Below are 21,754 nucleotides of genomic sequence, written 5' to 3' on the forward strand. Positions count from 1 at the left end.
GATGAAATCCATGAAATTCCGAGGCGTCGTACAGTTAATGTACAACTGCTTTTGAAAAAGTGCCCTAACAAAAATGAAAATTCTCTCACTTGAAGTAGTCCTATATAACGGCTGAACAGCTTCAGGGCAGAAATTTAGTAAAGTAGGAAAATATTTACATCTACAAACGTAGGTATAACTTCTAATTCTTTTCTTTTTAGTAACTGAAGAAATACTTCTTGCATAAAGCTGAGAGTTCCAGTTTATTACAACACGTTTCAATTTTTAGGCGTCGCGGGGCTCCTGGCTAGGTCCCAAAGACCCCCAGGAGTCCGCGGACCCCACTTTGAGAACTACTGCCCTACAGGGCACCTACAAGCAGTTTAAGAACAGATAGGTTACGTAACGAACCCGAAAGAGCAATGTCGGACTGAACCACCGGGACCCCGGCTGGACGAGCAATTTAGGGGTCTAATGAATTCAATAACTGTAATGTGGAAAAGAGGCCCCATTCTGTTTGCTCTATTGTAAATTCCGGTTATAATGACCATCATAATTGAACGAGAAATTACGAATGTGTCTTGTTTTCTAAATGCTATTTCTGTTGATACATCGCAGTAACCTTCGGGAAGGGGCCCATAAGGTATTGGGGGCCTTCTGGACGAAGTAAGATCTACAGTTATCTTTCTGATGTCCGTAGAAATACTCAGTGACATGTATCTGATATACTGTAGGCCCGAATTTCGTGGTCCTTTTTAGTTATGTTGTAGATACTTACGTAAAGATTAAAAATTTACATAAAAAACGGAGTTGATAGTGGGGCCTGGGCCAAAATTCCGGCCCTGGCCAGAACGAGACTGCGGAAGAGTAACGTTTTTCTTTATGTAATAGAATGCGTGCGTTATTGTTCCCCGGTTTCCAGACGATACATAAAATCCTGAATCCAAATCATACTGTATTTACGAGTGAATCTTGTTTGTTTGCAAGTATGTGCATGTACGTAGCATGAACATGACAATGCAGTTATTTTAATTTTGGTTTATTGCTTCTCATTGCAGGCGATCAAGATCTCTGAAAGACGTCAGCATTTAAGACAAGACCAGCTGTGTTTCTTATGATATTCCAGCTTTTGTTTTTTTGTCAGGTGGTCGGTCAACAATTCTGCTTTACTAACAGTGTTTTCTTCTGTGGAAATTTAGGGAGTAGTTTTTCCACTGGATTACAGAAGAGAAACAAATGGAGGAACACATATTTGTCTCACCACTGAAATTGAAGGAGGCAACTCCTGAAATTTCTCTTATTGATTACCTGTTTGGGAACCTGAACAAACATTTGGACAGAACTAAGAATGATGCTTGGGTGGTAAGTAGATATTTGTTTATTGAAATAAGTCATTAAATTTTATGTTTTAACGCTAAAATTTTGTGCCGTCACCAGAGAAAATAAATTACGTACATAGGCGTAAGCGTAACTAGAGGGAACCAGGGAAGGCTAGTCCCCTCCCCTCTAAAACATTGTTGGACCTCCGATTTTTTTAAATGATAATAGTAACGTGTTGGGTTTATCAAAGCTTACATACAAAAATGATTTTGTGTTGTATTTTGTATATATATTTATTGTTAATTCTACTTCTTTCCTCTTAATTCAAGTTTTATTAAAAGAGTTTGATTTACCAAAACCCCTTGATATATATATATATATATATATATATATATATATATATATATATATATATATATATATATATATATATATATATAAAAGGGTGGATCCAAGGGGGGCTAAGGGGCTATAGCCCCCCTTGACGTTCAGGTTTACACTGGATAAAACGGCAAACTATGGCTTAGCCCCTCCCTTGATCATATCCTGGATCCGCCACTGTATATATATAAACACATGGGTGCCCGAAGGTGGTGGCAGGATGGGGTCCGGTCCCCGCTGACTCACGAAAATGTGTACGTAATATAGCAAACCACGTATATTAAATACTAGAAATACAACACATAATATAGCAACCATGGAGATGACCTCCCCCTTAGTGTTGTAAATAGAAAAAAACCGTTCGTATTTTTTCAGAAATGTACGTTTTTTTTAGAAAAAAAACATTGCCTCTCGTTTTTTTTCTAAATTTCGTTTTTTTTCAAATAGTCATTTGTAATGCATCTTACGTCTATTTAAGCATGAAATATTTTTATGTAGGTGTAATCACCGTAAAATGCAACATAAATCAAACGCTAGATACTAATACGCTACAAATATTTTACAATTTACATGAATACCATACCTATTAACAATTCGGGTTTCGGCAGTTTTCATCAATATCAACTAAGAAATAAAAGTAGAAATGAAATTTTGTTTTTTCCTGAAAGCAGGCCTTTAATATGTACGAAAATAATGTCACAAACAGTATACAATTCAAATAACTTGTCTAAAGGTAAAAACTAATACTAATTTGCCTAATAGTTTTTTTTATATCTTATATAAATAATTTCTCTACTAGATATATATGATATGCAGAGCCGGCTCTACCATACCTGTAACACGTGCATTTGCGTGGAGCGGCAAGTTTGGAGGGTCCGGCAAAATCTGTTATAAGTAGAGACCGGATGTTTAGGCACTAAAAACTTGAAAAATAGGCAGGCAAATAGGCAGTTAAATTTTAAAAAAATAAGCAGTAAAATAGCACTAAAATGTAACTCGAAATAATGAAGATAAATACTCAATACAATTTAAAAAATAGATTCGTCATAAATAGTGTTCAAAGAATATAGCAACATACCTGTTTGTTAATGTCTTCTTTCATTCTATATGTAAAGAACGAAGCTTGATATGTATTTCATATTATATATAGGGAGAGAGAGATTGTAATGTACCATGTGCTTGTGTTATTTACAGTATATAAATTATAATATTTCCCAATTAAATCTTATTTCAAAGAAAATGCATAGAATACGCAACATTAGGCACTAAAGCAATTATTTAGGCAGTGAGAGGCGAAATAGGCAAAATAAAGTTGGCTTAAATCGAAACTATAATCCCCGATATAAACTTTAAAACGTTATTTTTGATCATATCTTTAGCATTAAAGAACAGGAATTTTGCTTAACATCCGGTCTCTAGTTATAAGTAGGTATATTATTTAAATTAAATATTTCTTGTTGGAAACAGACTTCATGATGATGGTAGTTACATTTACTAAGCTGATCTATTTGAATACTACATTCATAAATTATGTTTAGGTTGCATTAGTTTAAGGTTACATGGACAATGCTAAAGCAAATGGTCGAATTCATCCGAGCACAAATTGCTTGATTGTTTTCAAATGCAAGAATTCAATTCTCGAATAGTATCGAATATCTGTTCCATTTAGTAAGTTATTACAGTTTTGATATGACAACTAGTCTTGTTTTTGTCAGAAACAATTTCGTTATCATTGAAGATAGAAACAAGTTTTTTAAATAATGTTAACAAATGTAGAAGAAAAATCAAGAAATAAAGATAAAAGAACTAGTTGCATTCGAATTGCAAACCGATACATTGAGATTGAAGCTCGATATTGAATTTTATAAAGAGGATTACCATCTTTCTTCTGCTGGTGTGTTTGCTTTATCTTTCACATAATAAATTAATATTTAAAGAAAAAAACAGACACAACGGGATTGCATTTTTAGTAAGTATTTAAGCCTTTCTGAGTGCGACTACACTTACCCTCCCCTTCGTTGTTCATGGTGGAGTAGCATACTTAAAATCATGACTTTTAAGATTTGTTCTTTCTGGAGAAAGGGGGAGGCGGCAAATTATGCCATTGCACGGGGCGACAAATTGCCTAGGGCCGGCCGTGTGTATGATGATGAAAGTTAGCAGTTGATAATAATGGCACTTCTTGTATATGTAGGCCTATGTACAAGACATGAATATAGGATGACTGAATTTGAAGTAATGCAGGGTGTTTCAAAATTAATATTAGGGTTTTGAAACTTTGTAGTATCTATTACAATTAACTTACAATTATAAATATTATATCTAATGAAAGAGCAACTCAAACAGTTTTGTACGCACGCATGTACATGCATTGTTTCTTCTGTCTGCTGTTAGAAAGAGCAAGTAGCAAAGATGGAGACTAGAGAGCAGAACGCTTTTTGTGTTATAATAAAGACTGAATCTGTAGTTACAGTGCAACCATCTGTGTAAAGAATATTAAGGAGACGCTTGCAACTATGTCCTTATCGTTTGCAGTTGCTACAGGTCTAAAGCCTACACAAAAGACTACGGTTTACGTGCCAATTTCGCAAGTGAAATATTGCTGCATAACAATGAAGATTTTTTGGATCGTGTCGTCTTCAGTGATAAATCGACATTTCACCTAATGTGAACACTCATAATGTTTGCATCTGGCCGTCAGCAAATCCTCAGGAGATGGTACAGTTGAAACGAGGCTCCCCTAAATTGAATGTGTTTTGTGCCATATGGCGGAAGGTTTATGACATGACATCTTTAAGTTTAACGTCCCACGGTTATGCCGGTTAGGCTAAAGGAGACGGTGATAATGAGAAATGAGTGAAATGGTGGAATGAATGAAGTGGGAGGAAACGGGAGAACCCCGAGAAAACCCACGAGCACGGAGTTTGTCCACCACAAAGTCCACACGGCGCGAGCTGGGATCGAGCCAGGGACCCCAAGCACCGGAGGTGAACGCTCTACCACTGAGCCACCGCGCCCCCAAGCGGAAGGTTTATGGGCCTTTCTCGCCTATCGACTAGATGTGTACCATGTGATGAATGAATCTCACATCGGACACTTGTAGCAAAGACTGTTTGAGATGCTCTTTTACTTGATGCATTGCTTATAATTGTATATAAAATGTAATAAGTACTACGAAGACTTAAAACCCCGATATTCATTTTGAAACACCCTGCATTTCTCACCAACAGTGTTGGAGCTAAGATGTAAACAGGAGAGAAAATTTTCCTTATAAAGTTATTGTTTACAACAACGATATTATTATTAGTCGAGATTATAACTACAACAACACGGGTTAGTAGTAAAAAAAAAATGTAATCAAATGTACACTAGGTGGCCAAAGTGGCATACACGGTGTGTCACTTTTTTAATTCGCTCCTGTGTAGACACTAATTAAGATATCGGGATATTATTCTTGCCAAATATGGTTGGGCCATAGTTTATCATATTAATTTGTTTTTCTTCTGGTGTCGAATTTTCTTCTCAAATTTCACCCGTCAAAAATTCGAGAATTTTTTCGAATTTCCTTTACTTCTTTTTTCCCGGTAGCTTCCTTCGTTGTAGAAAGACCTCCTTAAGACTCACCAGATAGATACCTCGGATGGATACCTAACTGTTGACATCAATTGGACGGGCCTGCGCGTAGTGTTGCCAATTAGGGAAATTAAAACTTCCTTAAATTTGGCAAAAAAAACTCGAGATTTTTGTTTATAGATCCGTACCTATATGTCCGAGTGCAAGTCAAACTTAGGGCAATCGAACATTTGTCCTTACTTAACAAACGCAAGTACAGATCGTTACAATGGGGTAATTAGGGGGCGCACGAAAAATTCGTATTTAGGTTCTAAACCTTGATTTTTCTAGTTTTTCCCTTTTATGTTTACCGTAATATATTTTTGGTAATTAGAAGCTTTGTTCCTTAAATATCGTCATAATACTTGTAGGATATATTAGTGGTGTACCAATGTTTAATTTAACATAGTTTCCGCCTGTCTGGTAGCAGTGTTGCCAGCTACAGAAAATTTTAATTCCAGATTTTAGGGGGAAATTTTGGGAAAATTATCTGTTTTTTGTCTATAATTTCCCTCTTGTTGGCTACATCGGAACAAACGTACCAGTATCTGGAAGTCTCGTCTTTTCCCTACACAACGTACTATAGAAAGTTTCAATAGGATAATTAGGGGAAGTACAGTTGAGGTTTACAGTAGACCTTGTTCACTAATTGGAAAGATAACTGTGATTTTTTTTAAGGTAGAATGAGATTTTTTTATTGACATGCTTACTTTATTAGATATCGTCACAATACTTGTAGGATATATTAGAGGGATAACAAAGCTTATTTTAAGATAGTTTGTGTGTGTCTGATAGCAATGTTGCAAGGTACAGAAAATTTTAATTCCAGATTTTAGGGGCATATTTTGAAAAAAAAAATCCCTTTTTGTTTCTATTATTTCCCTCTTGTTAGCTACACTCGAACAAACATACCAGTGTCTAAAAGCTTCGTCCTTAGCCTACACAGCGCATCATAAAAAGTTTCACTAGAATAATTAGAAAAAGTACAGTTGAGGTTTATAATAAACCATGTTCTGGAAATGGTAAGAAAATGGTGAATTTCTGAGGTAGGATGAGATATTTTTTAAACTTTCGTGCTTACTTTGTTAGATATCGCCATGATACTTGTAGGATATATTCTTGGACTACTAAGGTTTATTTTCAGATAATTTTCGTCTGTCTGATGGCAGTGTTTCCAGCCAAAACAATTAATTCCCGATTTTAGGTGAGAAATTCGGAAAATATCCCTTTTCCCCTCTATTATTACCCTCTTGCTGGCTACATTGAAACAAACGTACCCCTACCTGAAAGCTTCCTCTTTGCCCTACAGAACGCACCATAAAAAGTTTCAATAGGATAATTAGAGAAGCTGTAGCTCCGACATATCTGTTGATTTTTGCTTCTGAGCGTAAAAAGTGTCAAAATTTCATGTGTATGATGACAGAGAACTTTTTCTTTCCCCCTTTGAATGGAAGCCAGCGACTTCACGATTTCACTGTACCTTGTCAACACACCAAAGAATTTTTTTAGGTGACTTGAGCTCATATAACAGCAGTGGTGCTAGATACAAAAAAAAATCGAAATTCGGTTAGGGAATTTTTTGTAAATTTTCACCCCTACATTTACCTCAATAATTTCCCACCCGTTGGGAACACTGCAATGCAACTTACACCAAAACATAGCCATATCCATTGTCTAAAAAACAAGGTCTTAACCATATCAATCGAATGAATTGTTTTTGAGCAATAAGTCACTAACTGAAAATGTAGGAAAACGCCAAAAATGACCTGGGTCCGAAAGGAATAATCACACAATTTTGCTCGTATAGGTACAAAGAAACAAACGATTTGTATGTTACGAGGACTTCGACTCAAGTTCTGTTGATTATTTCAATAATCTGCAACATAAATCAATAAATAATTGTTGTCAGAAAAAAAACAGACATTTGAAAAAAAAACATGAAAAAGAACAATGTTTTTTATTGAAAAAAAACTTCACAGAAAAAAAAAACCGTTTTTTTACAACACTACTCCCCCTAGAGAAGTTTCTTTTGGTTCTCCTGTATATACCTCTTCTGCCAATGTGTCTTGCCGGCAGAGACGTATCTAGAAGGTGAAAACTTGGGAGCCCAGACAGTAGTAGCTATATCATGAGATTACTATAAACTTTCAAAAATATATAAATAATAGTTTAAATTATTTTTGTCACTAAAACTTCGGGAAATTAGGCCCCCCGGCCCCGAGCTAGATCTGCCATTGCCTGCCGGCCGGTCGGAAGACAAAAATCCCTCAAGAACTGCTTGATGGGCCACCATCAACACTGTCCGGGATGTAGAGTAGACACCGCCAGATATGAGTGAAGGCAAAGAAATACGTACACTTGACCTACGTGGTAATTTACATGCCTTGAAGTTGCTGCACAACATACGGAAAAACGTGTGTAACAATGATCTTACTTCATAATGCTCAGCTTTACAATTATGTATTTGCTTTAGCTGACAAGGCAGGGTACCCAGGTGTAACACGCCGATTGTGATAAGATTGCACAGACATAAAGAACATCGAAAAAGAAGCGACACGTATTTTTTCATATCGGCCAACAAGCACATTGAAAGGGTCAAATGAGGGCACAAAAATGGGGTCAAAAGGAATATAGTGAATACATGGAATATGTGGAATATAGTGAGAACGAGAAGAGATATCGGAAAAGTTTAAATGTACGAAATACTACCCATAGTCGACGCAATTCAATGAGGTAGAACGCACCCATGAGAAGAGAGCAGAACATCCGGAAATGGACCAATCACGTGTACAACATTGTCACAATGTGTTACGGAAATGAGCGAAAAGGGTGATAAAGAGCAGGAAGAAAGAAGAAAACAGAAAATACGTGTTTTTGCTTTGGGTGCATATATTGCCCGTATGCGAAAGAGACGCAGATTTATCTCAATATAGCAGATTTATCGCTATATTCCACATAATCTCATTTAGACCCCATTTTTATGCCCCTATTTGACCCTTTCAATGTACTCGTTGGCCGATATATAAAAAAAAAATACGTGTCGCTTCTTTTTCGATGTTCTTTATGTCTGTGCAATCTTATCACAGTCGGCGTGTTACACCTGGGTACCCTGTCTTGTGAGTTATTTTTTTATATTCTTTCTTTTCTGGTTGGAAATGTATTTTATGAAACTTGTAAGTGGAAAATGGAATTAAAATACAACCATGTTTTTTTTCTCAAATAATGAAGTGATATCTTTTGAGTTTTACGTCCCACGCTTATGCCACGTAGGAGACGGTGATGATAAGAAACGAATGAAATGGTGGAATGAAGAAATTGTGAGGAAACGGGAGAACGCTAGAAAATCCATGTACATGGTGTTTGTTCACCACAAGCACCACTTGGTGCTAGCTGGAATCGAACTGGGAACCCCATGCATCATCTGTCAACGTTCTACCACTGAGCTACCGCGGCTCCCATGTTTTTCTACAAAAAAATAATAATGGGAAATAAGCTTTTAAGGAGATCTACTTTAGTTTAACGTTTTAGTTGTTACATGCATTTGCAATTTCTTATGTTTTGTCTTACAAACGAAATGATACACGATAACTGTAAATCATATTGGTTACCTGATTAGAGTTTTAGCATCCCGCTCAGCAGCGACGCCACGTGAAGCGTGGACCTAAAACTTAATGTAAAATCGGAACCACATGAGCTCGCACCGAGAATCGAACCCGGGTCCCCCGAACCAAAGACTCAGATGTTAACTATCTAGTCACGAGTTAGCTCTTAAAATATTTCAGCAGGCACAGTTACATCGCTAAAGCCTCATTGTAGTGCATTAGATATTACGTTCTGGAACTGTGTCGCCACGTTTCGCCTAATACTCGTTTCACCTAATCAATTATCTGACACTTTTATGACCGATGAACGATAATATTTATGTCCGCCATTTTAGGCGAAAAAAGGATCCTCGTTATGCCTAAAATGGCGGAAAATAAAAGAAAATCTATAACTTCAATTAGAGGGAAATTACAAGAGAAAATTCCCTAGTATATGAAGAATGAAGAAATGCAAAATATATATTAACCAGCGGTCAATATTTTCAAGGAGTTAGGATTATCAAAGCTTCTTTATGTGTTTGTTTCCTTTATCAAAGCGCCTGGGAGACAAAAATATCCTACTACTATGCACTTTAGATTCACTATTATGCATGCCAGTTAAATTTCATTGTTACTTGCTACAAAAAATTGTTACGAGCAAATTTAGGGATTTTTTTTTACCAGATCTACCTCGAAATGTTTACAAATTTCATATAAATTAAAATTATATAGAATCACAATAGAATCTCTTATAATGTATTAACAGTTAAAAAAAACACACATTGAAACTAGAATAAAATCCTCTGAAAGATCAGCAAAACGTACAATAAAATAGCTTAAATTGAGCAAACGTAAGAAAGAAACAAACAGAAATCTAAAATCCAAATGATATTTCCGTTTATACTCACACAAACTGTATTTCCTTTAAGAGTCTTCATCCCGGCGAAATTAAAATACCGCCAATTTTATAGTAATAATGTGATATCTTCAAATAGATAAAATATAATTGAAATATGGAACAAGAGCGCCCTAGACAATATTATTTTGCATGAGGTACCGTTACCACAAGTCACCTAGTAGCTTTCCGTTTTCAGCCGTTTAGAAACGCGAAAATAAATGCCGATTTTCAAAATGGCTCTAAATCGAAAGCAGATAAGTGAGTCGTGATAACGGTTTCTTATGTAAAATAATATTGTCTAGGGCGCTCTTGTTCCACATTTCGATTATCTTTTATCTATTTGAAGATATCACATAATTACTGTAAAATTAGCGGTATTTTAATTTCGCCGGGATGAACACACTTAAGATATCGATTAGCAGTACAACTTTGGAAACAAACTGCGAACTAAAAGTTACTTAAAAAAAAAAAAAACTCACTTTTAAACGAAATTATTAACACGGAATAAATTACGTGTAACTTGTTTTTCTTTTTTTTTTTCGTCTCAAATATAGCCAATATACAGGCTAATTTAAAAATGAAAAGTATATCTAATGTTAATATTCTCAAAATGGAAAGGAAAAATAACCGCAACACAACTATCGAAACTTTTTCCAAAAGTAAATACTCGTATTACAAATTAATTAAAAAGAAATAAAATATTTCTTAGTTCTTCACATAGTAGGGAATATTCTTTGGAAATTTCCCTCCAGTTTTATTTGCCCGATTTTTTATAGTCTGTTATTTTAGCAGCGCCGTAATTTAGATTTTTTCCTGGGGGATAAGCATTAATACACGTATTTGGGCTCGCTAGAAAAGTTGTTTTCCTAATTCTTGGGCTCCCTCTTTCCATCTTTCTCTTACTCTTTATGGGCCCCCGGAGCCTGTGTACCCTTCTGCACGGCAAGGTCTGCGGGGCCGTTAGTTAGGCCCCTGGGCCCTTTCCATACATGACAAATTAATTAAGGGCACAATATTGACAAAAATCTCAAAGCCATACGAACAAATATTATTTCTAGGGCCTCTAATAGTAGACATCTTTACTGAAATGTGCCCACGGCTCATTTTTGTTTCATTTACTGTTTGTGTACTGTTTTGTTTATGTAATGTAGTGAACCTGTTTGATGCTTCATTTATAATTTCATTTTCGTATCGTATATGGAGTAAAAAACGTTTGCCTTAAAATGGGCCCCTCTTGAACAGCGGGGAGCTTCTCTGGGAAGAGGGGCAGTTGCCCCCTGCCTCCCATAACTTATGGCCTACATTTTGGGCAAAACGAGAATCCTTATTTCACCTAAAATGGCGGACTCAAATCTTATCATTTATCTGTCATAAAAGTGTCAGATAATTGGTGAAGCAAAACGAGGATTTTGTCCAAACGATGCAAAATTTTCTGGAACATTTCTTCCCGGGAAGGAGAATACAAAATTCACGAGTGATATGAATAGATATAAATTATACGTCTTGGTTGATTGGTTGTTTTGCAGTACAGCCTACGTTTACAGGTTTATGGTGGAATCCCAACCACGATAATGTTAAAAAAAAAAAATCATATCTCTCCCATTGAAAATCTAACCCAGGATCCCATAAAGCACGTAAATAATAATAATAATAATAATAATAATAATAATAATAATAATAATAATAATAATAATAATAATAATAATAATAATAATAATAATAATAATAATAATGTTTATTTCTGTGCCATGAAGAGCCTAACGGCAAAAATACATGACTTTATCAGACGAGATAAACACATATTACATACTAAAACAATAAAACATAATGATAAAATAAAGTAAAATAATATCAGATTAATAATTCCTTGTCAAATTAACACTCTTTTTTTTAGTATCAAAATAGTCGTCATAAATAGTAAAAATAAAATTTGTCAAGCTCTAAAATTCATGCTTTTATACTGATAAAAATAAATTAAACTAAATTAAAAGAATTGGTCAATCTTCTTAAAATTACAGATTTCGGATTCAAAGCAACTAATGTTGATATATTTCTTGTATTATATATTGGTACCCTTATACCTATATTATGCAAGCAATATTCATTACGATAGTTATTGTCTAGTAGTTTCTTAATAAAATCTTTTTCAATAACTTTTCTCCTGTCGCTCAGTGCCTGCAATCCTCAAAATTGACACCAGTATTCATAACTACTTGAGTAGTAATCTCTATTTATTTTATAGCAGAGTAACCTAATAAAACATTTTCAAACTGATTCAATTTTGTTTGCCAATGTTATACCTATACTATTCCAAATAACTACACCGAACTCTAATTTTGATCTTGCTAGCATCTTGTATAAATATACATATGAAGTGGAATTTCTAAACTCAGGCCATTGTTTGAAAATAAACCTATTATTCTTCTAGTTCCTTGGATTCTATCATTTATATGATAGGTAAATTTCATGTTTCTGTCAAACACTATACCCAAATCTTTAATCTGTTTGGCTTTATGCAATGTCACTCCAATAATTACATATTTGCTCACGTAGTATTGGGTTTTGTTAGTATATTATATGTATTTAGTTTTCTCACAATTTATTTTCAATAAGTTACTTTTACACCATGTACTAACAGTATCTAGATCTTCCTGTAGTAAGTAGTTACCATACTCACTATTTACTATTCTAAATAATTTTAAATCATCGACATACAACAAAATATTTGATTATTTAATTTTCTCAGGCAAATCATTAATAAATATTGAAAAAAGAAGGGGTCCCAGAGGAGATCCCTGAGGTATGCCATTCTTTATATAACCGTAACTAGAGGTTATTTGACCAATTTTTACTTTAAACGTTCTGTTTGCTAGATAGCTTACAAACCATCGAATGTACAATGGAGATAGACCTAATTTATCAATAAGAAGTTCATGCTCTATGGAATCAAAAGCTTTTGACATATCTATATATATAGTGTCTACTTGTAATCTATTCTACGTATAATCTATAATAATAATAATAATAATAATAATAATAATAATAATAATAATAATAATAATAATAATAATAATAATAATAATAATATCTGTTTCCAGGCTGGTCTAGTGGCTAGCCGTCACACCTTCGCTGAACGTGACCCCGGGTTTGATTTCCAGGAAAAGAGCATTGAGTGCATTTACGGTGCATTGGATTCCAGCTTTAAACTCTAGACATAGTGCTGAAAAAAGGAACTCTAAACTTGAGCAAAAGAAGCTATTATTATTATTACTAATATTATTGTATTGTAATTGAACCACTGTTTTAGAACTCACGGTATGACATAAATAAAACTTTGCCTTTTAATTTATGCAATTGGTTTTATTGCAGACGGACAGTGTACACGGAACAAAAGTTCTGTTCTCTGAGGTGAAGCCTTTCACAAGGAAGGTTGCCAGTGCTCTTACGCGGAGGGGTTTTAAGAAAGGAGATCTATTATATTTTGTAACAAACGAGATGGCTCTGTTGGATCTATATATCCTTGGAGTTTGGAGATGTAATGGCATTATTAAAGGAGGGTGTCCAGCAAATGGAGAAGGTAAATATAGCAATTGTAATTTTCGTATTTTGTTATTATTATACGAGGATGGGTTATATAAAGTTCGTTCCCTGACCTACAAATTTAGAAGATATTTGGGTAAGTTATGTTTTATTTTTCCACGTAATCTCCCCCTTCGACCGAGATACAATTACACCATCTCTCCAATAACGTTTCGATACCACTTTTACAAAAATAATTCCTCGAGCCCTCCAAAATATCCCAGCACAGCACTTTTTACCTCTGCATTCGAAGAAAATCGCTGAACCCCCCTCCAAAAAAACTTTTTCATTTCTAAACAAGTGAAAGTCCGATGGGGGTCAGATCAGGCGAATAGGACGGGTGTGACAACAGGAATGAATGTCTGCCCTGAATATAAGGGACATGTAAACGCGCGCATTGTCCTGGTGATTTTCTCCATGTCACAAATTTCTGTTACTCCCGCCTACTTAGCGCCTCATAAACTCATCACCTGAAACAGAGAAATTAGATTTTAAATCGTGACTACCAACGGATATTGGTGTGCAACTAAAGTATACAAACATAAGGTAATTGCTCTCTTCCTAGTCAGGCCACGAACTTTTCAATCCACCCTCGTATTGTCTATTGATTAATTGATTATAACTTAACGTATCTTTTTCAACATAGTCGAGAAATCTATTGTATGAAATTACAACTTCTCAGTATACTGTAATTAGTCTACCAAAAGTAACAGAATATTTTTGTTAATGACGATTAATTCATGTTTCTTTAATAGTGTGTAGCATTCCACAATACTACAACACGTGAAAATCGTTTTACATTTTCAAATTACGGTAGATTTCCAAGCTATGCGATTTCAATACTGAAACTGGGCGAGATATTTAAACTAGATACATAAAACCGAATGGTGGTTGGGATCCTACTTTAAATAGCAGCTTACATCTCATATAGACACGGTGCTGAAAAGAGGCTTTAAACTCCAAACAAACCAAAGCTTCTGTAGGCTATATTTTCGAAGTCAAAAATAGAGTCTTCGATATAATTTAAAAGATTCACTTTTCTTTGTTATACAAATACTATTTCTTTTTTAACCTCCGTTAAGCCATCAGGGAAGAACGATATGAGAAGACGATACGGGGATAAAAGACCAGTTGTTCACTGGACATTGAACATCTCTGGCACCAATAAGGCAGACTCTGCGATTAGCTCATTCTGGAGTATCGAGTGCAATCGAAGCACCCGCCAAGTGTGAACTGTGTTGTGTAATTGAACTTCTGCATTCGGAAGGGCATAATTCATCATACAGCCATAATTCATCGTGGAATGAAGAAAGATTACGACGAAATCTTTATGTGATTGCTGTGCGCACAAGTGCTACAGAGAGTTGATAAGAAAGACATACTAACGTACAGCCACCAGCAAAAATATCTCCTCCTCCTAAGTGCTCTAATTCCATTACTTGGGGTCCAGATAATTTGCAGATGTGAGAACGCCTGGACAGATGCAACCCAACTTACACGTAACTTTTCTCGGCACTGACAGCAGTTGGTAGACCTGATCCAGGTGTTTATGCAAGTGAAATTGTAAAATAAGTGACTAACGAAACATTTCTCCATTCTAAGATGAATCTCTATGGTTCGGATAGTGTTGTCCAAAGAACACCATATATTATTCTCAATATTGATGTGTATGTAATGTATTATTTCTTTTGTATATTGTATGTTTAGAGAAATAAAAATACTGACCATCCATAAATCAGAAAATGCTTGAAAGTAAATGAAAATATCAAATCTAGAACAAGTGCTGGAAATAAGTTTGTAAATCATTGTTTCCATTGAGAGACCTTCTCCAGTTCTCCTCATTCCAACATCCTTTTCTTTCTGGAGAGGAGAGCTCGATTGTCACACTGAGTGTGTATTGAAATTGAAACATTTGAAAAAAAGTTTGAGCCTGGCCGGCATTTGAACCCGGGTCCGCCGAATATAAGGTCAATGCACTAACTAGTTACCTACCGCGTCACTTCAGCTTCCACTCAAACTATTCTTGGAAATTGGATTGTATCAATCAAGTAGTTGACACTTAGCGCTTCTATTGCACTCATATTATGTTTTCGTACTCAATATACCATAATGATTCAATTACAGTGTCAGTATATTGCTATGGGAGATGAGTGATGTGCATTGCATCATGTTACATGGTTTTACTCTGATTGCGTAAAGTTAGTTTAAAGGGACAAGTTTTGCCAATAGATGTCACTACAGTCGCCGTATCTTTTTCATGCATTTTTTACCTTTCACGAAAATTTACAATTTCTCTTACAAATTTCAACCTAGAGACTTCAAATTTTTCGAGAAGGAATTTCATAACCTATGGAAAGCAACAATCCGTGCCGATTTTTTATTTAGAATTTTCTTCATTGTTGAAATGGATATCTAAACCTCTAACATCAGAACTATTTCAACAATGAAGAAAATTATAAATAAAAAAATTGCACGGATTGTTGCATTCCATAGGTTATGAAGTTTCTTCTCTAAAAATTTGAAGTCTCTAGGTTGAAATTTGTAAAAGAAATTGTAAATTTTCGTGAAAGGTAAAAAAATACATGTGACAGATACGAAGATTGTAGTGACATCTATTGGCAAAACTTGGCTCAGGAAGTTCGAAAACGTAGCCCCCTTATAGATAGAGTGGACATGTGAGTTTAACATTTTTGTCTCTTACGTTGTTGTTTGACACCGAGATTATGAAGAACAAGGTACACTAAAGGTCAGGCTTCAATCCGGTAGAGTTAGCGGGTGCATAAATCATCATGCAAATGAGCCCCCACAGTAAAGGTCGTTGTACCTATCTCCAAGAGAGTTGGATTACAGAACGATACTATCGGCCCTGGTACGGTAGACTATATTTTAAACAGGATCTTGTTTATATCGATAGTATAGAATAATTTATTTTAGCAGTCATAACTTAATTCTATTTTTATAAATTAGTTTAACTCAAGCTTCAAACATCTTCCTGTCTACCTTCTGTTTCTTCCTTGAATGCGGGAACATGGTAGTGCAGTGGTAGAGGACTGACTTCTGGTTCGAGTGGTCCCTGGATCGGTCACATGCTACTTGAGCTTGTGGTGGATAACGTCCTGCCCATGAGTTTTATCATTTCCTTCAACATTACCATTTCACCAATTATTTTACAAAGTACAACCATTTATTTTCATTAAGTATCTGTCTCTTTTAACCTAAATAACATAACTGTGTAACGTTTCAGACTATTTTTAACTTACCGTTAAAATTCTTTTACCTTTCTGTTACAATTATTGCCCACAGTTCGAGTAAGTCAACACGATTCAGCACCTTAATTTTTACTCATAATTACAAGAGAAATTAGGCACATCAAATGCATATCACAATTAACTTTTATTCTTAAAACTCCATGAATAATCTTTCTTCTGTTGTCATAGCAACGCGAAACAAATAACTATTATCTTGTTACAACAACTCTCATTACATGATTATTTTATCTACTGTATATCAACCAAGAATCTTATAAAATAGAGGATCTGCCCTTACAACAAAATCTTGAAGCCATACGTCACAGTTTCACCACCCCTACTCTGCCCACTCCGTCCAATAGGATCGCAATGTTTTGAGCCAAAAATCATGGCGGAAACGAAAGTAACCAATCAGACGATGGCGGAAACGAGAGTAGCCAATCAGACGTGTCTATGCTCTTTTTTTTTTTTTTTTTTTTTTTTGCTTCATCAATTTAACAGGATGAAGATACATATGGGAAGATCCTCTATTTATAACATCCTTGATATCAACCTATATTCTACATTTTTCTTCTTCTTCTTCTTCACAACAGATTGTGCATTTTTAAGCACCGTTGCCCAAAATAGCTACAATTAGAAATGGAAGTAATTTATAGATCAGATATACAATATCGTTGTAACTGTGTGATGTAAACTACAAATTTCATACCCGTCATTGGCTTCATTTGATTTAATGCCCAGATGTCTTCAGTTTTCGTTGTGAAATATAAACTGTAAATTATATGGGGTTTCTCAGAAGTCCCCTGAAATAGGGTTATTCTGTTATTATCAGAGCTACAACAAATGTAAGAGGGGAAATCGTCTTCAAATATTATATTTTCAATCTAAAGTGAAGGTGTTTTTTTTTTTTTTTTTTTATTGAACGAGCCGTTTGGACTGTATACTCTTTATGTGCCCAATGTTAAATGAAAACGCAACGTTTCCATTTACCGGGAAGTGAATAAATTTCGTAAGAGTATGGTGAATGGGGGTATTTTTTTTAAATGAGGCCTGGCCATCGACATGTTAGTGTAAAAGAGAGTAAATTCATTTACTTATGTTGTGGGTCCAGTTAAATGGCAACGTTGCATTTTCATTTAACATTGGGTGCATAAAGAGTGTACAGCTCAAACGGCTCGTCCGATTTTAAAAATTCCTTCACTTTAGATTGAAAACATCATATTTGGAGAAGATTTCCTCTCTTACATTTTGTTCTTACTCTGATAATATCAGAGTTACCCTACGTCAAGGGAGTTTTGAGACGCCCTCTATAAACTTAGCCAGTATTGTGTGTAGACTTCCACTTATAAAAATAAAATTTAACTCTTTATATAATTTAATACTTGGAAACACATCATTTAATGTTAGTAACTGCATTTAAGCCATTGTTTTACTCACAAGGGAACATCTTATATTGATAGTAGCATTGCCCAATCAAACAATGCGCAATCGATAGAGGAGTGAAGAAAAGTGTGAAATCCAAAGTTTTACGGTCCAACACCCAGAAACAAAGGACATACAGAGGAAAGAAGGATCTAGTATCATGTGAAGATAGCAATGCAAAAGATACACTGATACAGAAGGAACTTCTAAATGATTAAAGTAATCAAAATGACATTTACACAACAGCATAGTAAGCAAACATTGTACCCACAGATATGCTCAATAACATAATATGAAATGGAGTGTTGCCAACTGAGCACAAAATAAAATTTTGTTAAATGGCACGAAACACAAATTATAACGCCTAGCAAATCTATGCCAACGTTTGACGATAGGCCTATATGAATCTTGGATGTAGAAGAGTACATACAGTACACGATTGGATCTAGTTAAAACCAAAATATGAGGCCACAAACAAGAATATAATCACTGCAGTACGAAAATAAGGGACGAAGCACAGTGTCGAAGCAGTTTTGCCCAAGTGGGAAATCAGAATAGTATCAAACACAACACACAAAACTGCATATAGGAATTCATATAGGACTATCTTTAAACGTTGGCAACACTGTACATCACGACTTCACAGGTATGGTTCTAATCATAATTAGATTTCTGGATGTTATAATTTGTGCTCCGTGCCATTTAACAAAACTAAAAAAATTTATGCTCAGTTGGCAACATTGCATTACCTATGATGTTATTGAGCATGTATGTGGGCACAATGTTTGCTTACTATGCTGTTGTGTAAATGCCATTTTAATTACTTTAATCATTTTGAAGTTCTTTCTGTGTCAGTGTATCTTTTGCATTGCTATCTTCACATGATTCTAGATCCTTCTTTCCTCTGTATCTCCTCTGTTTCTGGGTGTTGGCCCGTAAAACTTTGGATTTCTCACTTTTCTTCACTCCTCTATCGATTGCACATTGTTTGATTGGTCAACGCTACTATTAAAATAAGATGTTCCCTTATCAGTGAAGTCAGTTACTTTGAAACGTATATTTCTCTCAGATTTTGCTTATCCAACAAGTTAAGTCTTGTATGTTTTATATTTACAGATGAGCAGTACGAACTAATGAAAGAATCGGACACTAAGTTTGTATTATGTGACGAGGACACGGCATCCCATGTGAAAGCTGTAGTAAAAAGACTTCCTTGGAAGGTACAACTTTTCTCCATTGGGAACGTTGAAGGAGCCACATCGCTCGAAGAGCTACTCAAAGATGACGGATCAGGTACCTCCCTTATTCATTTGATACGAAGAAGAAAAATAAATTATTATCTGTTGCCAATTGGACATCATGACGAGCGAAATCTTCCAATTCTATGTCCCAAGGTTATGCCTTATAGACCAAAGGAGGCGGTGATAATGAGAGTGGGAAGAACATGGGAAAAAAGCGAGAACCCCGAGAAAACCCACGCACACAGAGTTTGTCCACTATAAAGCGCTACTTAGCGCGAGTTGAAATCGATCCAGGGTTTCATACACCACTTCTATGAATCAAACACCCGTCGTAGGCAAAACGGGAATTTTGGCGTATTTGCTGTGTTGCCAATTCTGCGAATTCGAAACGCTGATCGGACCCGGGCGCCTCCACCATGTAATGACTTTGGTAGAGTCAATAATGGACCGAGATTTTTCCCTTCACCAATTGTATTATAAAATTGACTCTTTTGTGTTTACAAAAAGTTCTAACAATAAAGCGTCTCTTTAATGACCTAGGTATACAGGTTATAGCGTTCCGTACGGGTCACCCCTTGGCTTCATAGCAGCCTCCGGAATTTTCAAGGATTTGGTTCTAGGTAACCTCCGCTCATAGCAGCCCTCACGAGGTATGGTATTTAAGATGATCCCCTTAGCTTCATAGCAGCCTCCAGGGATTAGTTGTAGTTAGGATAACCCCTTAGATTCATAGCAGCCACCAGGGTTTAGGATAGGTTACGATCAGTTGGTCGACTGATGCTTGGTCCCTCGGTGGCCGGGCTTTTATCTGTCCTCTTCGGGTCCTTCCGTCTTCTTTCGGTGTTCCTCGGGGTCTTTCGTGTCGTCTTCTCTTCTGCTACGCTGTTTACAATCAATAGCACGTGTTATGTTGACATGTGCTTTTGTCATGATGAGGGGATCCTTACAATATGGTATGGAAGGTGTCGCATAAGCCTCTGAGATTTAAACCATACAAACTTCAACGTTTGCAAGCTTTGAGTGACAGTGAGAGAGAAGATCCTGCTAAATTTTGTGAGGAAATGGCGAACAGATTAATAATAATAATATATATATATATATTTTTTTTTTTTTTGAACAGATTTGTTTAGTGACGAGTCATACTCTACAGAGCGATAGTGTCTGTAGACATAATGTGCGGATATAGCCTAGGGTGATCAGAATTCGCATCAGATGATTGTAAATATGCAGAACTCACCAAAGGTAAATATGCTTTGTGCCTTAAGGTTGAACAATGTTTGCAGCCCCTATCTTCTTCTTGCTGAGCCCACTATCATTATGCCTGGGCATGCTTGAGAACTATCTAATGCCCTATTTGCGTCAAGATGTGGGTGCAAACTTCATTTTCCAGCAAACCTAAGGCACTTCCATAAATTCATCTTGAATTTAGTAACTCCTTCAATCGCAAAGTGCAGACGTGAATTGGTGGTAGTAGTACCATTCCATGGATCGGTTCTCTATGTGTAAGTACATTAAAGAACACGTGTTTTGTTCTTCTCTTCCCAGAAACTTCGACAAATTGCGAAACTGGTTAAGCCAACTAGTTGCCATCATCCTTCTAGGCATGATTCAGTAGTGTTGACAGGAAAAGATTACCGCTGGAATTTATGCCTTGCGATTAAATTCACCCATATTAAAAGCACTTATATGTTGGTTTCAATACTATATGAAACACTTCTGTAAGTAATACACTTGCTTCACAATTAACGCTTTGATTTTGATAACTAATATACACAGAATCACCCAGCGTTGTACAACTATTATAACAAGTTTGTCCTTCTTCACTGACTTCCCTGACTTCCCTGACTTCACTGTCATTCAGTGGCGTAGCACACTTTTGCTGGCCCCCCTGCAAAGTATAGAGAAGGGGCCCTAGTTGTAAAGCCGACAGAAGTAAGGTTGAAGTTCTACTTCTTTAAATCTTTATTCATCGCAAGACTTCGGGGCCCCCTATAGCTCGGGCCCCCCCGCACTGCGGGGGTTGCGGGGGCAGCTTCTACGCCACTGCTGTCATTCTTCCCTGGTTCGATCCCAGCTCGCGCCGTGTGGACCTAGTGGTGGACAAACACCGTGTTCGTGGGTTTTCTCGGGGTTCTCCCATTTCCTTCCATTTTTTTCATTCCACCATTTCACTCATCTATCATCATCACCGTCTGCTTTAGCCTAACCGGCATAAACGTGGGACGTAAAACTTAAAGATTTCATTTTTTTACTTTTAGTTTCCTTAAAGTAACCCCATCTTCTTCTCTCCGTTTCACTTTCCTAATAGTGTATACGATAATTTCTTGAAGTAAGACTTTTCCTTCTTTCATTCTCCATCAATCTCTGTCACTTTCGATTCATAACTTTGCTTCCTGGCCCGGGCTCCTTTCAATTTCTTTAATGCAGTTGCTTTAAATAGAATTTCTATACTGTTTCGTTATGTTCTATTTACAACATTGAATGCTCGTCAAC

At 35.9% G+C, this 21,754-nt stretch overlaps 1 protein-coding gene across 2 annotated transcripts in view; it reads left to right on the forward strand.

Annotated features, from left to right (window-relative positions):
• The first annotated feature begins 1,041 nt into the window (after positions 1–1,041).
• The window catches only part of LOC145675762 (luciferin 4-monooxygenase-like), a 53,707-nt gene continuing 32,994 nt past the window's right edge, over positions 1,042–21,754 (forward strand). For both annotated transcript variants that reach the window (XM_081746418.1, XM_081746419.1), the window contains exons 1-3: positions 1,042–1,341; positions 13,141–13,348; positions 19,137–19,313. In XM_081746418.1, coding sequence (XP_081602544.1) covers positions 1,216–1,341; positions 13,141–13,348; positions 19,137–19,313 — 511 coding nt within the window. In that variant the 5' untranslated portion in view covers positions 1,042–1,215. The remainder of the gene's footprint in view (positions 1,342–13,140; positions 13,349–19,136; positions 19,314–21,754) is intronic.

This window comes from Thermobia domestica, chromosome 18 (genome assembly GCF_964235325.1).
Source record: "Thermobia domestica chromosome 18, izTheDome1.hap1.1, whole genome shotgun sequence".
Classification (NCBI taxonomy): Eukaryota; Metazoa; Arthropoda; class Insecta; order Zygentoma; family Lepismatidae; genus Thermobia; species Thermobia domestica.